Raw genomic sequence first — 21,133 nt, forward strand, 5'->3', positions numbered from 1 at the left:
TGCATGAATGTTCGGGAAACATGAAGACTTATTCAGCCAAGAAATATCATATTCCCCTCGGGCGAAGCCCTCGGGGAATATGATTTTCTTGGCTGAATAAGTCTTCATATTTTCCCTCACTATCATGCAATAAATGTATAATATTGTATAAGTCAATTTGCTATAGGTTCATACAATATCTCTCGTTTCTCTGTCTTTGTCGGAATTTTGCTCTGTCTTGGTTTTCTCTTTCTCTTTCCTTAGTCTTTCTTCCTCTTCGATTTTCGCCTTCTGTTTCCTTCTCTCCTCCATCAATTCCTTTTCTCGTTTTCTTCTATCTTCTTCCTCTTTCAGAAGCTTCTCAATGAAGTTGCTTAGTTCCTCTTTCATAAACACCTATGATAGTTAACCTTTATCATATTTTATCACAATGATATAATATACAATTATCGATTTTTAAGAAGGGAGACATCACCAATTTTTAAGTCTCTGTGGGGGTGTTATCCGACGGCGTTTGCGCCTAAGGGTGACAACCCTATTCAGACCTGATTACTGGTGATGTCTCTCTTCTAAATAGTCGATACCAGTTTTATTATGCTAAAAAAATCTAAATTAGAAAATAGAAAATAGTCAAGTAGAAAAATATAAAGTAGAAAATAGTAATCAAACCTCTTTCGTTCTCCTACACTGCTCTTATTCCATACTTTCAAAATATAGCGTTATTTTACGTAACTTTGGGAACTTTGTAATTCTGATCCTTAAGGAATATATATAATAACCACAACTATTGTACTTCAGAATTCAAATAAAATTCGATTCTAACAAGGACTTCCATTTAATAAATTTGGTCAACAAAAAAAACATTATACATTGTAATATACCATGTATTTTCCGACTTTGAAGCAACCATTCAATTTCAACTCAGGCTGAGATTTAAGTAAGTCATCTATCATAGCTGCAATGTCATCCCCAACTTCATTTGTGTGATCTGAAGGCAAGATTATCTTGTACCTAAAACAATATTCGATAAATACGTAATCAGTATTAACTTCTACAAAGTATCTTTTTTTATTCATTAAAACTTAATTTTCACATAATTATTTAAGACTGTCTGCATGTGAAAAGACAAGATAGGGAAAGACCCCTTTTTGGCCCAAGGCCCCGGGATCATGAAGCATCTTAAGCTTAAGTCAAAATTGTTCTGATGTACTAAAATGTTGTGGAAGTCAAACAGGCCAAAATCAAACTGTTTCCCAAAATTGTTTTATAAAAGTGTTGTTATTTGCAAAATTAGAGATTTATTCGATAAATAATAAATATTTTACAGAAGATTGAGATTCTGACTTAAGTCTAAGTTTGTTTCATGATCCTGGGACCGGGTTTGGGGTGACTTCAAGAATGATGAAACAGTTTATTAATTGAAACAACTTATCACCTCTGCCACAAAATGCGTATTGCTTCTATGTTATGGGATTTAAGAAGATCACAGAAAGGTAAGAAAATATGCCGTTTTCAGAATTTTCTAATATAAATGAATAGGCGAGAAACATTTTATAATAAGCTCTTCAGTATTTGATAAAAGCGGAACAAAATTAATACATGTATTTTGTAGTTACTTAAAGGATAGACTGTTTTCTTTATTATAAAATTAAAAATAATATTTTTTAAATAGAATAAATTCTACCGAGAGTACTATGTAAATTAACTGATTATTGAAATGTTTTAAGGAAATTACTGCTGATTATAGTAGAAAAATGTGCAAGATCGAGAAATAGGAGTTTCCCTTCCCTTCCCAAATCATTGACAAATGATGAAGCAAATTCAAAGGAGTCGGTCTGAGTGAAAGTGAAAAAAAAATCAAACTTACAAACAAAACTTGGTCAACAAGCAAAAAAATATGTCCATTGGTCAGATACGAGAACCATTTTTCGTTAGGGAAGGTGGGGGGGTCGAACTTCTTTCATTGCCTTTTTTTTTTTAAACACTATGCCTACCTCTTTCCTAAAATGCAACTTGCGTCTTGAAGGGGGGTGGGGGTGGGTGGGGGCTAAACCTACATCCCAATGTATAAATTTTTAATGCCTATATCATGTCAATCTTTCGAGAATAATTGAGGGGGTAAATCCCTCCAGGTTCTTACGCCAATACAAATAATACGATCACTTTGTTAAATGTACATGTAGTGCGTTGAATTCGCATGTATTTTAATTAAAGCGTTCACCCTCAAGAAATTAGTAACTTATTAAAGATTTATATAAAAATAATTCGTTAATTTTTTTAAAACTTGTAACTTTAATTTTATAGAATTCGGAATTTCAGCTACAGAATGAAGTTGTCGCTTGGGATTTCTACTTTATATTTGCCATTAATTAACAGCGATATAAAAAAATTGCGTGAAAGATCTTAATTTTAATCAGTTACATGCACAGTGTGTGCTAATTTTAAAACACTTTAATTTTTGATAATATTCACGAATTGAATGAAGTGTAATCTATTAAATGCACTCTTGAATGACCCAAGAAATATTTGTGATAAATCATAAATGCATAATAAAGACACGAATTTCCGTGCTTGCAAACTATGATTGAAGAATACATTTTTTTTATGCATGTACTAGTAATTTTTTTTCTTTTCCACACAATGTTTTTTGGGTTTAGGAGTTTTCTTTTTATTTCATTACGCAGGTGTATTTATATATAAAAAAGTTAAAAACTGATATTATTTTACATGGTTTTTTTTATTTCGTGTCGCGGGAAATGTCATTGAGACTTCACGTTTTTCTTCAGAACGTCGATTGAAAATCAGATCTCCATCCGATTTCCAAACGACTATCAGACTTTGCTTTCGACTTTCGACTTGGGTGGTCACACGGTAAGATTTTAGTCGAAAGCAAATCGGATGGAAAAATCGGATGGAAAATCTGATGAAAAATCTCATCGTGTAACCGCACCTTAAGATCGACAAGTTTGTGCTTTATCTTTTCAGAAGTGAAAAGTATCTCAAAGAGCAAGGACCGCTTTGGGCTTTACTAAGCTCTGAGAATTTATTTTAAAAAAAACCCTCTGTTAAGGGTGCAAATGCAGTATTAAACTCATGGAGTGTTGGTGACCACGATCTATTAATCACGACGTAATTTTCCTTCTAGTTAATGAATTATGACGTCACAAAATGCGTCATTTTCCTCATATCCTGTAAATTCCTTTGAAAATGGTCTATATTTGAAGAATTTTCTTTAATATTTCATATAAAGCACAAACTCTGATCCAAAATACAGCTGTATGCAAATTCATAATAAAAGATCTGTTTCTGAAGATCAAAAAACTTGTTTTATTTTTTTTATCGTGGGCTGTGCTCGTATTTTAATTCTTGGTTGAAGATAGTTAACCACTCATGTTTTCTTCAAATTTTAAGAACATCGCAATTTCTTAAAGCCTGATTGCAAATACATGTATCTGGTTTCTCAAAAAAAAATTATTATCGGAAATGAAAGAGCCAAGTCTCTACTTTAATTTGATGTATGAAATGGTAAAGATGGTGATAGTTAATTAATTGATGTAAGTACAGGACTATTTTATGCATAAAATGAACCTAGCTCTTTGAAGAAGTTACACAAGAATTGAGAAAACTCGGGAAAACATCCTTATTCTGCATCCTCTTATTTTATCTTTAACAAAAACCAAGATTTGCAATATTTTCATATGGTCTATGAATACTTAATACTTTAATTAAAGAAGATTTCACATGTACATATTATTTGCCCTCTTAAGACCTTTCGGTAAATTCAGAGGGCAAATGAGTTGAAAGCGTTAAAGCTGAAAAAAATCATCTAATTTATTCTCACTTATTAATACGTCTTAACATTAATAGGAAATTAATTTGAAAAACTGATTTCTAAAGCGTAGAAATCGTCAATTGTCTTTTCATGTATCTAATAGGATATATATTTCACGCATGCAGTTTGATAGTAAGTAACCTTTCAACAAAATCTTTGAATTTTATCCGGACAAGAAATCCATTTTTTCTATATTTCGAGAGCTCATAAATGCCATTGTATCTCAACTGCTTTCCGACAAATGGGGCATCAAAATGATCCTGCTGAAGTTCTTCGTTTGGTTTAATACATCTGAAATGTTGATTTCAGGCAATAATATATCATTAGTGAATTAACATACGACAATACTAATTATAAAGGGCTTATATTTCAAATATATTTATTTTTCTTAACAGACAATTCATTTACCTTACGAAATGTGGTGTCGCCTCCTTCAGTTTTCTATTTAATTCCTTCGCCGATTCCTAGATTTAATACAAAACACATTTTACGTCATAAAAATTAAATTAAATATTTTCATATTGTTATTCATAATTATGCATTTGGCTTTCCAACCAGTTCCTAAACAAGAGGCCCAGGGGCCACATCGCTCACCTGAGCAATTTGCTAGGAGAAAGCACATATCAGATCAGAACAGAAAGTTTACTGAGTTGGGGGGGGGGGCGGCTTGAATTTTAACCCCCCAGGGGGTCATGGTTTGAACAAACAAGAATCTACACTGCCTGAGGATGATTCCATACATGTATAAATATCACTAAGCATGAATTTGAAGTACTTGAAAAGAGGATTTTAAAAGCTAGGTTTCCCAATATATTCCTACGTAAAACTTTGATTGGCCATTTTGGTCCCACCCTACCCCTGGGGTCATGATTTGAACAACCTTAAATCTACACTACCTGAGGATAATTTCACATGAGTTTAATCTTTCCTGGCCCAGTGGTTCTTGAGAAAATTTTTAAAGATTTTTTTTACTTTATATTCCTATGTAAAACTTTGATCGGCCATTTTGGCTCCGCCCTACCCCCGGGGGTCATGATTTGAACAAATTTGAATCTACACTACCTGAGGATGATTCCACATGAGTTTCATCTTTCCTGGCCCAGTGGTTCTTGAGAAGAAGATTTTTAAAGAATTTTCCTATATATTCCTATGTAAAACTTTGATCGGCCATTTTGGCCCCGCCCTAACACCCGGGGTCATGATTTGAACAAACTTGAATCTACACTACCTGAGGATGATTCCACATTAGTTTCATCTATCGGGGCCCAGTGGTTCTTGAGAAGAAGATTTTTTAAAAATGCCATTATTTTTTCTCTAATTCATAATTATCTCCTCTTGGAAAAGGGCGTGGCCCTTCATTTGAACAAACTTGAATCCCCTTCACCCAAGGATACTTTGTAGCAAGTTTGGTTGAAATTGGCCCAATGGTTCTTCGCAGTACAGTTAAGGTGCGCAATGGAAATACCGGCTAAATTTTGTATTTAAAAATGTATTCGTAATCGGGATGGCGATTATTTTTAGTACATTATTTATATTGGATAAGTGTAATTATGATTAATAACTACATGTCGAGGACAATTATATTTTATATTTAAATTAGTCACGTGATGCGGCAGTCACGCGATTTTAGCACATTGACTTTAAGTATTGATGTTACATATAAATATCAATAGTGCAAGGGCATAACCAAGTTAAATTTCCAAGTTTAGTATATAAATATTTTCAACATGTATCGTAGTTTCTAAAAAGTGCTGCGATCCTGTCTAAATTCTGCAATTTTATTGTTAAAATTATAGTTGTATGACCGAATGCTATATTTTTTGCTGGTCAGCAGCATGAAATACTGATATAATTATATTGTTTTTAAGATTTCATCAGGATCGCAGCACTTTTCAGATACCTTATTAGTTCTATAGTTGAAATGTAAAAGCTTAATTTGACCCATAGAGCGTATGCCCTTGCACTAGATCGATTTATTAAGACCCCCCACATTACCCTCCGATGTACTTGCATACAAATATACGGCAGTGTCAATTAAATACGTAATGTACAGAAAATATATTGATAAAATAGCGAAGAAGACATTAAATTCAAGTTATTGTCCCATAGAATATCTGTAAATAATATTTTATTTAATTAGAGAATACATATTTTGTTGAGAAAATATTACTTGATCTGTCTCTCACTGCATACAAACTACGTCACGTTGTAAGAAATGACGTCATATTGACAAGTGTATTGCGATCAGTGCCTTGTTTATAACTTGTTATGTGGGATTTAACCAACGACAAAACAACACGCTGAAGTAAGTTTTTATGTAGTTTGATGATTTCTTACTGGTTAAATTATCAGATAAACTCATTTTGTGGTATTTTAAAGAAATGTTGTATGACGTATATTGTGTATGATTGATGTCATAGTCAAGTTTTCCCGTACAAATTAGGCTCCGCCTCCTTTTTGTAACCTTAACTGTGCTGCGTTGAGAAGAAGATGAAAATGTGAAAAGTTTACAACGACGACAACGACGACAACGACGACAACAGACAACGGACAAATTTTGATCAGAAAAGCTCACTTGAGCCTTTGGCTCAGGTGAGCTAAAAACGTGTATTATAAGGAGAACAAAATTGATGCAATGCAAACAATATTTTAAAAAGTTTCATAAACGTATCATGTTGGATTGTATTTAAGAAATACTCCTAGAAATTTGCATAAATCAATGTAAAAAAAAATAAGCGAATTTTATGTTTTTGAATTAATTTGGAAAAGAAAATCATTTAAAGTCTCTGTCAGATAGTGTGCTGTGTAAGACTCTCAGGATACCCTGTAGTAATTAACGACTGTTTTGTGGGATTTAGGTCCAGGGATTCCCTTTTTCCCGATATGATTTCTGAAAAAAAAATAAATGTCATTTTATTTATCAAGTTATTAATTAAATGTCTCAGAAATTTGATGCAGTCTTGTTCTAATACAAATTTTTATTTTTCATTGAACGTTTCAAATTTATACACATTCAATTAATACTGAGTATGAATTATTTTCTTGGATTTCGATACATCGCAAGTGAGTTAAGGCTACGTATGGAGTTTTCTATGCAAAATATTAAGTAAGACCCATTATTGCTATACATACCGCAAAGAAAATGTTAAGGCTTGTTTTCTAATACATTCTTGGTACCCACGATATGCAACTGCCAGTACACATTATGACGTCATATTATGACGTCATCGACCTTTACTACACAAGTTTATAAGAAACATCAACAAAATAGCTTCGGCGCAAGGGCATACCTTACCTTGTTTTACAGAAACAAGGTATAAGAAAAAGCAGAATATTCGAAAGATTTAAGAAATTGCTGCACAAATGTCAACACTGAAATTGTTTAGTTACTATTTGCACAGTTCTAAGTTGAAACAGGGTAAAAAATGTACAGTCCAGTGTAAGTTTAGTAAAATTTTTATCGATTGAACAAAAGGATAGGATTTGTGCAGTAATTTTATTAATTTTAAGAATATTTTTCTTAATATTATACTTTATTTATTTTAAATTAAATAGGCTATGCCCTTGCGCCGACGTTGTTTTGTTGATGTGTTTTATTTTCTTGAATGGGAAAGGACTATGATGTCATAATATGATGTCATAATGTGCACTTGCAATAATATACTGTGGGTACATTGTATGTATAAGAAAATCATTTTGAACTTTCTCTGTACATAAAATATACAATTGATGCATTTTTATTAGCTCATTTGCATAGAAAACCCATATCTAGCCTTAACTCACTTGCGATTCTGTACTCACTGCCTTTCAAACACCATTTCTTTCCTAGAGATTTGTTCCATTGCTAGTGTGCTACAAATCAATCAGAATGTTGCATGTTTGGTTTGAACACAATCAAATACAATTCATAAAAGCAAAGTCTAATTATTAATAAGTTAAGGATTTAAAAAGAATTTTAATAACGATTTTTTTAAATGTAGTCACTATACAGCTATACATTTCAGGTAGATACATGTATATTTGTAAATATGTTTAAATTATGTTTCATGTTTTTGGCACAGATGAGCTATAAAAGCTAATCGATCAAAACAATATGTCTCCCTATAGAAGAAAAGGCATAATACCTGTATGGTAAGATAATGCCTTTGCCAAAAACTTTCATGTTTAAATTTTCTAGCATGGAAACTTACACAGAGAATGTACCAGTTATTGATTTTTCGGCGGAAAACAAGGAACTTATGACTTTTTCACTGCTTTTCTTCATGACTTCTTCTAGTCCTTCCGTCAGCTTATCTCGATTTTTTTCAAGAATGTTTTCACAGTTATACCAAATCTAAAAGTTTGATGTTTGATTGAATATGGTTTTTGAGAAAAAAATAGTCATCGTTTTAATAATAATATCAAATTTGAAAAAAAAAATGATTCCAAAAAATGTATAACATATGTCATGTACCAGCAAATGAATTAATTATAATAATTATTAATCATATCTTTATCACCTACCTCGCCTGCAAAGTGTTGAATACTAAAGTTAGTTTCTCTGCTTCTCGTAAACTTCAATATATGATGCTTGTCAAAGTCTTTGGCATTTGATTGCAATTTTTCCACAAAACTTCGATCATCACCAAAGGGGAGCTTTGTAGTGTCATCAAGTGTTGACCATAGTCCTTTTGACTATAAAATAAATAATTGTACTATGTAATTAAAGTTTTGAAAACTTGCCTTTAATATTCTTCTTTAAGTTTCTGTGTTGTCTGGAATATTATTTTTCTTTCCGCGTTTTGCGTTTAACCCACAATTTGCACAACGAGACAGTTGCTTAACAATTGATCACAATACATTTCCTTTGCTTCATCGCTATTTTGTTCATTATCGTAAAGGCGATGAAAGCTTAAGTATCAGTATCAGCAATTGGGTATAGGAATGGCAACCGAAGCGTTTGTGAATGCCAAAAATCTACAAACTTCAGTGGTTAATATTCATTTTACTGAATTGTGCTTTCTATCCCAGAAATTACTACTAACAACAGCTTTCATTAATTCAAATGGGCTATATTACTATCGAATAAAGTTAAAGAATATGATCAGAATGAAATGTCTTGCCTTCATTTCAAAAACATCAACCATGCATGTTTCCCCTTTACTTATATCTCCAATACCAACATTAATTCCTTCTGAGTGATAAATTCTCTGTTCCTCCTCAATAAGGATTCGGTTCATGGATACCTGCAGTTGTTCGTTCACAAAATTAATGCACAATTGTTCAAATTTGTTGTCCTGAAGCTTTTCAAATCCTGGAATATCCAATATTCCAATGTCTTTCATCCCATTGTTCCTGTGACTGTAAAAAATATTTAAATAATGCAGTGAAAGAATTTTCTGTTGGGATTGACAAGGTGTAAGATTTATCAGAGTACATGTACGTGTACAAAAAATAGAAAACGTTTATATATAAATTATTTCACAGTGAGACGGATTGAACAATTAGACAATTTTCACTGTACATGTATATATCAAGGTAATTCAATAGTTATACGTATATTCATTCCTTTCTTATGTGCTTGAAAAAAAAAAAAAAAAACAAGTGTTTTGGTTTTTTTTAATAAATATTTGATCTGTAGATTTTTAAATGTGATTTAAGCATTATTTCGACAATAATTTTTTGGGTATGCCTTTCTACATTCTTGTTGACTTCATGGTTGCTTTTATCTTCTTTTATTTATTTTCAACTTATTACCTTTTTAAAAAGTGTACATAATACACCAAAATTTATCACTAGCTTTAGAGTAAACGGTTTCAATAATATTGATACATGTACCAATAAAATATATGAATTGAAATTCAAACCTTTTTCTGTTTGGGTGCAGGTTGTCGTTAATCTTTTTAACTACCCATCCAAACAACCTATCATAAGTATGCTTTACAAGAGCATCTCTATTGACTTCGGCTGCTGTCTGTGTATTTTTGCTCCCTAGAAAATAAAAAAAAAATTTAAAAAAGGAATTTCAACGTAACATGTATTTTTTTTAGGTCAGGGGACTTCGGTGTACATAGTGTGCAAGCTAAATTAAGTCACCTGCTTTTTCGGACTTTTGAAGCAAGCCTTTCTTCAAATCTGTAGTTTGGACTCCCAGTAGATCAGCAGCTATAAATAAACATAGTTCCTTTATGATATGCAATTTCTTTATAACTTCTGGAAACAAAAATCCTATCGACTTGCTAAATTTGTCCATTGCACGATAAATGTACAACTTTTTTACAACAAGGGTTATCCTATGCATTTGCGTTTGGTTCCCTATATGAATGATATTGGATTTTTTCTTATCTTAGCAAACATGAAGCTATGTTACAACTACTATTAAAGTAACGACCACTATTGAAACAATTATTTTAAAAGTGGTCTAATTTCAATAGTGGTTGCATACCCTGTTTGTTACTGAAATGCACTATCAACCACTATTTAAAAAAAATATTTCAAAAGTGGTCGTTATTATAGTGGTTGCAACAAAGCTTTACACTGTTTCGGATACATGTAGTATGTTTACGTTACATAAATTCTTTTAATACGTTGTTGGTCTAGTTAGACATTGATACATGTAGTATAGAGACAAACTTAGAAGAAGCATAATAACGTCATAGTAAACACTGTTTTATCATAGCAATTTTCTTCATTAAATTTCTATCTATATTTAGTCCAAATTTCAGCGTTTTTACATGTACTTTTGATGTTCATGTATAGATTTCAATGTCTCAAACTTATCAATATATTAACAAACATGTATATTATGCCTAATCAGTCAATTAATTGGAGTATATTTTTTGGAATGTTGGGGATTGCTCATTCTGTTTTAGTATTTTATGAAGTTAATGATATAATACATGAAAGAAAATATGTTGAGAATATTTCACACTGATATAAAAGAGAGAATGTATTTAACCTTGTTCCAGAGTTTCCTCATACTTTATCTCAACACGACCCTCCACTCCATCAAATTTGATTTCACTCAAATGTAAAATGGCAGCTAGCATCTTTTTCATTATCCTTTGTTCCTAGATATCAAAATATGATAATGATTGACAAAAATTTTAAAACAATTTACTGTAAATACTTTATATTCATTAGATAACCAAATACACAATTTATCAGCAGTGGTCACTTTTACAATTAGTATTTCAAACAATTTTAACATTTCTTACATCTTCTTTCATTCCAGTTTGTGTTAAAATCCGTCGAACGGATTCATATCTGCTGCGATATTCCTCTTTCTTTTCACTTCTTAAATTTTCAGCACTCCCTTGAAGTATCCTGTTATCACGAATGTATTAGATAGAAAGAAAACTTAAATGTTATTCAAACAACGTATATTATAAGTGGCTATTAGGTACAATACTACGCATCTGTAAGAAAAATTTACTCTGAGAGAACGTACGGTTTTTAGGCTATAAATTCTTCGAACAACACAAGTGATAAGCTGAGCAAACATGGGCCTCTAAAACATTAGAAGTGGGACCAGATGCCATGGACGAGAAACAAATCCACTGACCTGTTTCATTTGTCATGTTCTTTATGTCATGATCATGAAAAACAGAAAGCTTCCATAGAAAGTTCAGTGTGTACATACATGTACTTTGAAATCACAAATTTTCTGGGGGTTTAAATTTCAAATTCGAAAAGATCCACGAATTTACAAATGATTGTCCACCACGAAATGCAATTTTTTAAATATATTACCACTGAACAATTCATCTGCCATAAAATCATATCCCAATGAAGCAATATATTTTACACAAACCACGAATATTTGACTTGAATATGATTTTACAGTATTGGCCTAGCAATAAGTATGAAAAATGTCAGTCAGCATTAATTAAATTATACACATGAAGACTTTACACAAGACTTCTAACATGCGTATATTCTTGTTTCATCAACTTGAATGTCAATAGCTTGCCTCGTTTAAGAAATGTGTTCGTATGCTTTCGTATATCGAATCATCTGAGACACTTTAACCATAAAAAAGTGATCATGGTAGATTGCTACATAATTAAAGGAAGTTGACGATTTGAAAGTTGAAGTCAACACATATCATAAAGCTTGGTTTTTGGTGACTTTAAAATCTTTTTTCAGGAAAGGGTCTTTATATACAAAACAGATGTGTCAGGCACTTGTACATCAACCTCACTGAGGATATATATTGAGTTGACAAATGAATGGACGTGAACATAATGGATTGATAATGGGTCATCGACATATGTTAAATTGATGTTGAATGTCAAAGGAAGTTTTTCCCCTATTCATTACATGTATATAGTTAACCTTCAGATATCCGGACGCCAAATATTCGGATGCTTCAATATTCGGACGATTTTTCACTGGGACAGAATTTTTTAATGTTATATTGTCTTGCTTAACTGATAATATTCAGGTATCTGGACACTTCACATATCCGGACAAATTAACTAGGAACCAAAGCGTCCGGGTAAATGAGGCTCTACTGTACATAAGATTTTGAATAAATTGTTTCATGAGAAAAGAGGGAGGGCAATTTAGATCCATAAGATATCCAACAGCTTGTTGCTATGACACTGCTATACAGCAAAACTCGCTTAGTACGAACACGGATATTGCGAATTTACGGAAATAGCGAAGTCATCTTGGATCCCCAGCTATATAAATTTAATGATTTTCTTATACGGTTATAACGAATTACGGATATAGCGAAGTAATTTCATAGGTCCCTGTGACTTCGTTATAACCGAGTTTTGCTGTATTACTTCGCTATTGTGTACATGTATACCACTCTATTTACAATTCTTAAATGCAGCAAACACTGAAAAAAAAATGTAACGTACTCGTAGGTTTCTTGTTTCTGTAGATAAAGGTCCCGTTTCTCTTTTTCGGACAATCCTGCAAACAGGGCGTAAAAGATGTGGAAGTTTCCTTCTTGGCAATTAGGAGTCCTGGCGACAACTCGACATTTTTCAAGCATGTAGTCCCGGACAATTGCTAAAGTTGAGCCAACAATAATTCATGTTATTTTCTGAATGATTTGAATGAAAACCTTTTCACCTACACTAAGACTTTAGCATTTTTTCAATAATTTGTTTTTTTTTTCTTTTTAGAATTTTCGGTGAAAATATTAAAACGGAAATCTCTTCGGCCTTTTATGCTGTAAAAATTCCATTTCTTTTTTTAAAGAAATTTTTGTTCAAGTCCTTTAATTTATACAGTATTAATTCTAATTAATACAAAAATCAAACAAAAAAACCGAAAAAGAAGAGAACATAATGTAAAAAATAAAGAAAATAAAAATAAGAGAAGCAAAAATAAATAACAACACAAAAATAATAAGCTAAAAAAAAATTACGAAATATTGTCATATGTCTTTTTACCACCTATCACTCGCCCGTCTTCACCAAAGCTCAATTGTAAAAATTTGGCAAATCTACTCGAATTGTGATTCATTTTTGTTCTGGCGTTTCCAAAAGTCTCAAGTAAGGTGTTTATCTGAAACATTGAATTTTCCAATAACTAAAAGCGAAAAGAGAACACATTTTTCCCAATCAAATAGTTTTTAATACTACACATAAAAATAATTGTGCTAGATTTTTTTAAATATCTCTCTCTCTCTCTCTCTCTCTCTCTCTCTCTCTCTCTTTCTTTCTTCTACAATAATTATATGCTTAATCTTTTATTACGTATAAGATATAGAGTTTACTGTTTTTCTTTCAGTTATATTACCTTTACAATTCGTTCATTCAGGTCTTTTGTACCATGGCCGACCATGTGCATTAGGTGCTCAACCATGTACTTTGCACTCTCCGTCTTTCCCGCGCCTGATTCGCCACAAACCAGTATAATCTGGTTTCCATCTGCCTGACGCATGCGTCGATATGCTCTTGTGGCAATGTCGAACACATGTGGAGGGAGTTTTGCGTCGAAGTTTCCCCAGTCATATTGCTTCTTGGTCTTAATATAATATTCATATTTATTTCAATTCGAAAGTAAACTATAGATTTGTTAACTTGATTATAAACATTAAGGGTTTCTTTTCAAAATAATCTGGTATTCTCATATTTTAATTTTGATGTTCAAAGATATAAAGTACCATCATTTATTTCTCAAAGTGCATTCATCATTTATGCGCAAAATGATAAAAATAGCTTACATTTTCTGTGTATATTGTTAGTTCTTTGCAAGGATTTACTGCAAGAAGAATTTCCCCAACGTTTGTCTAAAAATACAACAAAGAAATACTTAGAAACAGAATATGAGGACATTTAGACATTTGAGGTAAAAGACGGCGCTGTCAATCACTTTAAAGGGACACAGGTCCAAAGCTGACAAGGAAGTTGTTTAAAGTTTCCATGGGTATTTTCCCAAATAACATGAAAAAGATTGCAATATGATACGCTCGTTTGATCATTATCTCAGCGAAATTATATCTTAAGAGTATAAACATCTGTATAAGATTTCACTGCATTATTTGCTTTGTTAATACATCGCGTGATAGTTTTTTTTTCTTTTGAAGGGCTTCTTATTTCTTTATTACGCATTGTCATTATGACAAAATTTGTAAAAGACGGTTTTATAGACTTCGTTACATATTCTTTAAAATATCCTGTGCATAAAATACTTATTTACACAAATGGCAAAAAGATATCAAGTTTACAAGATATCAAATTATATTGAATCCAATGATAGAAAACCTGCATCATACAAAAATTCTTATTCCATTTCAGTGAGCAGAGTATTTAATATTTCAATGGCTAATTCTTGCACCTTTCATGTAAAATTATTTGTCCTTCCGGCTCCCTCCCCTCTTTGCCCTTGAAAACAATGTAAATTTCGCTGAACATTAATGACAAGTGATCATAAATATTCAATACTCTTACAGATACTTGAATTCCATAGTAAATAAATATATTCTGCAAAAATGATTGTTCTACGAAATATTGAACGTTACATTAAAAAAGACTGTCATATCTCGAAACTACATGCTCACTATCCCATCTCCTTACTCTAACTGTAACATTAATTTGTGGTTTTAGATAGGGGAGAAGGCCCAATGTGATACATGTACACGTATGGCAGTAAATTATGAGTGCCTCTAACATGTGTTGCATAAATAAATGAAGGGCTTGTGAGTGAAAGATTGATTGATTGATTATATGTTGTTTAACGTCCCTCTCGAGAATTTTTCACCCATATGGAGACGCCACCACTTGCAGGTTGAGGGCTACAAATTTTGTCCTACGCTCGGCACTCAGGGCCTTTTAGCAGTTAGGGATCTTTTTTGTGCCAGCACCTACATCGACACGGGGCCTCGGTTTATACAGTTTCATCCGAAGGACCGGTCTCCACGTCCCACAGTGGGATTCGAACCTGCGACGTAAGGATTGGCTCCTTACTTCGCGACTCTAGAGCAGACGCTCTAACCACTGTGCCACTCGGGCGAATGTGGGTGAAAGAAGTAATTGAAATAATAAAATCTTGAAATTTTAAAGTAGTTACATGTATTTAAACATTATTTTGTTAAATATATTGATTTATAAATACGAACATGTACTATATTATATATAGTAAAGTAATCCAAGAGAAATCAACTAGCACCCTATTTTGATAGCAGAGAAAGTAACGCCCAAGATATTGTAATTGATTAAAATTGAACATCTTCAGGAAAATAAAAAAAAATTGTCAAAGGCGGGTCAAGGAAATTATATTTGATGCTAGTGGGATTTGTGTGTAAATAAAACATGGCTTTGAATGTTTTTTCCCAGTAGTCGTTTTTACTTGAATGGTAGGGTGTAAGGGGAATTTCAACAATTAAATCCGGATACATCACAATTTCACCTTATCGTAAAAAACAATGATTTTATTACTTAAACAATTTTTTCCAATTTAATTCATATGATGTCATCCTTGAGCTGGGACCAAGATCCCGCCTCACAGTAGGGGTTGTTACAATATACATTTATTGACTGAGTTCGAGGGCAACATGCGTTTTGTCGGACCCAAGAACCAAACTGTCTGCCTGAGGCCGTTAGGCCAAAGGCAGACAGTTTGGTTCGAGGGTCCGACAAAACGCATCTTTCCCGAGAACTCTGTCAATAAATGTTTTGTTATACATTTCATTTTATTACATATTTTTTGACATGCATGTATTTTGTACTATATTACATAATGTTACATTAAATCTGTCACTGTTTAAAACCAAAGAATGAAAATAAGATTAAGCTCCGCTCATTCTGTGATGTTCGCGGTCCAACATCTCTCCGAGCGGTCCAACATCTCACTCAGCGGTCCAACATCGATTTTTTTTTATGCCCGCTCAGCAAAACATTAAAAATTTTAGACTTTTTTCTGTATGGATTTGTATAGGAACAATTTTTAAAGGTATAACAATAAAGATTTCTCACTGTTTAAATTTCAATTTCCGAGATAGCAGCCCTTCACTGGCAAGTGGTGGCGTCTCAATATGAGTGAAAAATTCCTCGAGAGGGACTATAAACTGCAAACAAACAAACTCAGCAACACAAGACATTGTACATATTAGGTTATGAAACATAAACCGAAAGGTACGTTCATGTAATAGCCGAATACTTACGTATATTTTGTCTTCTTTATATCTGATCTTGACAACTTTAGTGATGTTGTCCTCCGAAAGGTCAGCTAACTGTGAAAGATCATCTGGACAGTCCATATTGGGCAGTAAATGTCTGATTAGCTATCCAATTAGTTGTTCTTTCTGTGATCATCTGAATTCACAGCTTATATGTAATCCTCTACGTATTTGCGAGCAAATGAGTTAGCATCATGAACGACTGATTTAAAGCGCAGTTTCTATTTTTAGACATTTAAATACCATGTGTATTTTCCAAGTAAAGGATCGGGGTTTATATAGTTAGGTATGCTATTTAAATAGGTTTTGGGGGTCTTGATTTCATTTGAGCAACGCTGGCCATTGTGTGTGCGTTTTTAATGAATATCATAATTAAAGTATATTTTTAGCTCTACTGGTCAGAGACCAGAAGAGCTTATGCGATAGTAATGCGTCCGTCGTCCGTCCGTCTGTTGTGTCTGTCTGTCTGTCCGTCTGTAAACAATTTTTCAAAATGCTACTCCTCCTACAGTTTTGGTCTGATTTCAATATAACTTGGCACACAAGTAGACTACACTAAGATACATAATTCTATGTATCGCTTTTTGATTTCGATGAACGGTGTTGCTGTTGTTACTAAAAATAGATTTTTTTGTGAAAATCATTCAAAATGCTACTCCTCCTACAGTTTTAATCTGATTTCAATATAACTTAGCACACAAGTAGACTACAAAAAGATACATAATTTTGTGTATCGGTTTTTGATTTCGATGAACGGTGTTGCTGTTGTTACTAAAAATAGATTTTTTTGTGAAAATCATTCAAAATGCTACTCTTCCTACAGTTTTGGTTTGATTTCAATATAACTTGGCACACAAGTAGACTACACTAAGATACATAATTCTGTGTATCGCTTTTTGATTTGGATGGATGGTGTTGCCGTTGTTACTAAAAATAGAAAAATTTGTGAAAATCATTCAAAATGCTACTCCTCCTACAGTTTTAATCTGATTTCAATATAACTTAGCACACAAGTAGACTACAAAAAGATACATAATTTTGTGTATCGGTTTTTGATTTCGATGAACGGTGTTGCTGTTGTTACTAAAAATAGATTTTTTTGTGAAAATCATTCAAAATGCTACTCTTCCTACAGTTTTGGTTTGATTTCAATATAAGTTGGCACACAAGTAGACTACACTAAGATACATAATTCTGTGTATCGCTTTTTGATTTCGATGAACGGTGTTGCCGTTGTTACTAAAAATAGAAAAATTTGTGAAAAATCATTCAAAATGCTACTCCTCCTACAGTTTTAATCTGATTTCAATATTACTTAGCACACAAGTAGACTACAAAAAGATACATAATTTTGTGTATTGGTTTTTGATTTCGATGAACGGTGTTGCCGTTGATACTAAAAATAGATTTTTTTGTGAAAATCATTCAAAATGCTACTCTTCCTACAGTTTTGGTTTGATTTCAATATAACTTGGCACACAAGTAGACTACACTAAGATACATAATTCTGTGTGTTGGTTTTTGATTTCAAAGAACGTTGTTGCCGTTGTTACTAAAAGTAGAAATTTCTGTGAAAAACATTCAAAATGCTACTCCTCGTACAGTTTTGGTCTGATTCCAATATAACTTTGCACACAAGTAGACTACACTATGATACATAATTCTGTATATAGGTTTTTGTTTCAATGAACGGTGTTGCTGTTGTTACTTAAAAAAGAAATTTCTTTGAAATACATTTAAAATGCTACTCCTCCTACAGTTTTGGTCTGATTCCAATATAACTTTGCACACAAGTAGACTACACTAAGATACATAATTCTGTATATAGGTTTTTGTTTCAATGAACGGTGTTGCTGTTGTTACTTAAAAAAGAAATTTCTTTGAAATACATTTAAAATGCTACTCCTCCTACAGTTTTGGTCTGATTTCAATATAACTTGGCACACATGTAGACTACACTAAGATACATAATTCTGTGTATCGATATTTGTCATTATTCTGTTTATTGCTTTTGTAAAGTTTTATATCCCAACTGCTACTTTTCTCTTTTTTTATTATAAGTACAAACCAGTAGAGCGTCAGTCTCGACAGAGACTTCTGGTTTGTTACAGTTTTCGGTTCGTAGAAAACATTCTTTTCTGAGAACCGATTCTTTCGTTCTCTGAAAAATATTCATACATTTGAAGATATATGTTTCGCCCATGACCTTTCAATCACTGTATTCATTATACAATTATGTTATTTTTCTGTACATATCAAGATTTTGATATTTCTTTTGTAAATCCATTGAAGCAGTGAACTTCGTATTGTTGACAGTTGAAACTATAATATTTCTGTCTTACCTACGAGATACTGAGTCGTGTGAACAAAAAAAAAACAAGTTGTGTACAATGTGATATGTTGTAATCATTGTAAAAAATGGTAATTAATGTAATAATTATAATTACGAGATTGGACATGGGTAACGAATTCATTTCCTTTGTACCCAAATAATTCTTCATAAAACTGTGTATCAAGCTACTGATATAAGATTTATTATTATATTTCTGTTAGAATATTTCCTATATAAAGTTAAGAAGGTTAAATAGCTATCTTTGATAGTCCTGGCATAGTAAAGCCATACCTCGGGGTATAGTTTTTGTTATTATACCTCTGTGAATTTGTTCAATATAAAAACATGACGAATAAACATGCTATCTTTTCCAAACAGCCCCTACTGTGAAATAGTTTTTGTGCTATCCGCCCATGGTGAAATAGTCATCAAACTATTCACCGGCAGCATTCTGTTTCCCTCGCTTTTCATCTCGGAAAACTTCTGGTTTTATACGGATTGTGACGCATATGTATTATGACGTAATAAAAGTTAAGTCAGCATCGGTATAATATGGAATATCATAATTGTGTGTACCCTGGACTCCCAAAAGTTAACAAAAGTTAAGTCAGCATCGGTATAATAAAACACCTATTTACTGGCTATGAGGACAATAGCAAGTTTATCGTCCCCCTCGACAGCAAACTATTTCCCTCGGCTGCGCCTCGGGAAATAGTTTGCTGTCTTGGGGAACGATAAACTTGCTATTGTCCTCATAGCCAGTAAATAGGTGTATACTATACGTCCTACAATGTATATAGTCACGTCATGTTATTAGCTTTTTCTCATAGAGAAACTATGTATTGTGACGTCACGCTTTTTTTTAATCCCCGGCTGAAGTCGGGTTTACGGAAATTTACACCCGACTTTGTATCCAATCAAAGCTCGTGTTACAATGTACAGACTACAGAGGAAATAACACGTCATACATAATGTTATAAGATATACGAACGACAGAATAAACCGCAACTGCGAGATAATATATTGTTTCTAAAAATGGCATACACTAAGTATAATGTACAGTGTACTACAATATAAATCGAAATAATGAGAATATGCATGGTATTAACGAAACGACGGCATGCATGATAATTATATTGATTAATTGATTGTTTGTTGTTTAACTTCCCTTTCGGTGATTCTTCACTCATGTAGACGTCAACATAAAATTATATAAATGTACCGGTGAAGGGCTTCAAATTTTGACCATTACTCGGCACACAGGGCCAATGAGCAGAGAGTGATCTTTATCGTTCCAACCCCTACTGTGACGCAACCTCTTTTTAGGACTCTTGATGTAAACAGAATTTATAAGATTTATAATTGTTCGTTAACTTCATTTTCCCCCTTCAACTATATCTTTATATACCCCTAATATAGTGAGATTTCAACCATAGTAGAAATGTTGTGAAATTGTGTCTGATTATTTTTAAGTGTTAAGTTTAAGAAAATCATTGCCTTCAAACACAACAAGTTAAATACTGACTTATATATGTAAATGAAAAAAAGTAGCTTCTTTGCTAGATCTTTGATGTCAATTATACTTCCAAGGCGGGAAATTCTTATATTATCACAAACTTCATTAAAAGTATAGATTAAGAATCAGACTTTGTCGTAAACCGCATGTGGAGGATACATTATGTTAATTCGATGGAAAAAAAATGACAGTTTTCACATGGGCTCATCACCTTGAAGTTGAGTAGCACTTGATCTATATCATAAAGTGTAAAAGCTTCAGTCGTGGCAGAGTTTTTCATTTCATGTACTTTTAGATTGATGAAACTCTTGGTATATTTAAAAGTAGCTTCGGAAAAAATAAAAGCCGTGTCCTTGAAAGAAACTTATGATCAATGCTATTTCGCAATATGTCACTGTATAAATATTAGCTTTCAATTAACGTACTTAATATACTTACAGTTCATTGTATTGTTGTTTGTTTTTTTTTTTATGCCGAGTGTTTATATTATAGATCGCAATATTCTCTTTCCGCCACAATTATAGCTATTTTTTTAAACAAATTGTAAAAACAAATGTAAAACGCTAGAACTATATTTCTAATAATTTCAAAAATATTTCATATTTTATAAAATATTTTCCCTAGAAATAATCTGTGATCATTGATTCATTCTGAGTGTAATTGAATTTTTTTTTTTTTTGAAAAGCAGCTGTTCAATTTACATCTTATTATGAAATCCTTTACTTTTTCATCTTTTTTTGCATTTTTTTCTAACTGTTCTGAAGAGCACTTGTTCATATATTTCACCAAAATTTATTTTTAAAATGTCCCTGTTCGTAGGATCTGATTGATTTTTCTGATATTTCTATTCCA

General features: G+C 32.4%; 1 protein-coding gene across 1 annotated transcript; it reads right to left on the bottom strand.

Moving 5' to 3' along the window:
* Positions 1 to 168: 168 nt before the first annotated feature.
* On the bottom strand, positions 169 to 16,514 carry LOC134242926 (unconventional myosin-X-like). Its single transcript, XM_062725124.1, has 14 exons — positions 16,419 to 16,514; positions 13,980 to 14,045; positions 13,553 to 13,780; positions 13,204 to 13,318; positions 12,664 to 12,817; positions 11,008 to 11,116; positions 10,749 to 10,860; positions 9,887 to 9,955; positions 9,658 to 9,781; positions 8,914 to 9,145; positions 4,220 to 4,275; positions 3,953 to 4,102; positions 861 to 990; positions 169 to 375 (listed from the first exon to the last, which is right to left on the bottom strand). The coding sequence occupies exons 1-14, from the start codon at positions 16,512 to 16,514 to the stop codon at positions 169 to 171; spliced, it is 1,848 nt and encodes a 615-aa protein (XP_062581108.1).
* Between the last annotated feature and the right edge of the window lie 4,619 nt (positions 16,515 to 21,133).

Source organism: Saccostrea cucullata, unplaced genomic scaffold (genome assembly GCF_032062105.1).
Source record: "Saccostrea cucullata isolate Sc308-1 unplaced genomic scaffold, CSIRO_AGI_Scuc_v1 ctg4776, whole genome shotgun sequence".
NCBI lineage: Eukaryota > Metazoa > Mollusca > Bivalvia > Ostreida > Ostreidae > Saccostrea > Saccostrea cuccullata.

Coding starts and splice junctions, on each gene's coding strand:
- LOC134242926 (XM_062725124.1), bottom strand. CDS start 16,514: ATGGACTGTCCAGATGATCTTTCACAGTTAGCTGACCTTTCGGAGGAC. Junction 9,782..9,886: donor TCAAAAGTCCGAAAAAGCAG/GTGACTTAATTT, acceptor TTTATTTTCTAG/GGAGCAAAAATACACAGACA. Junction 376..860: donor TCAAAGTCGGAAAATACATG/GTATATTACAAT, acceptor TAACTATCATAG/GTGTTTATGAAAGAGGAACT.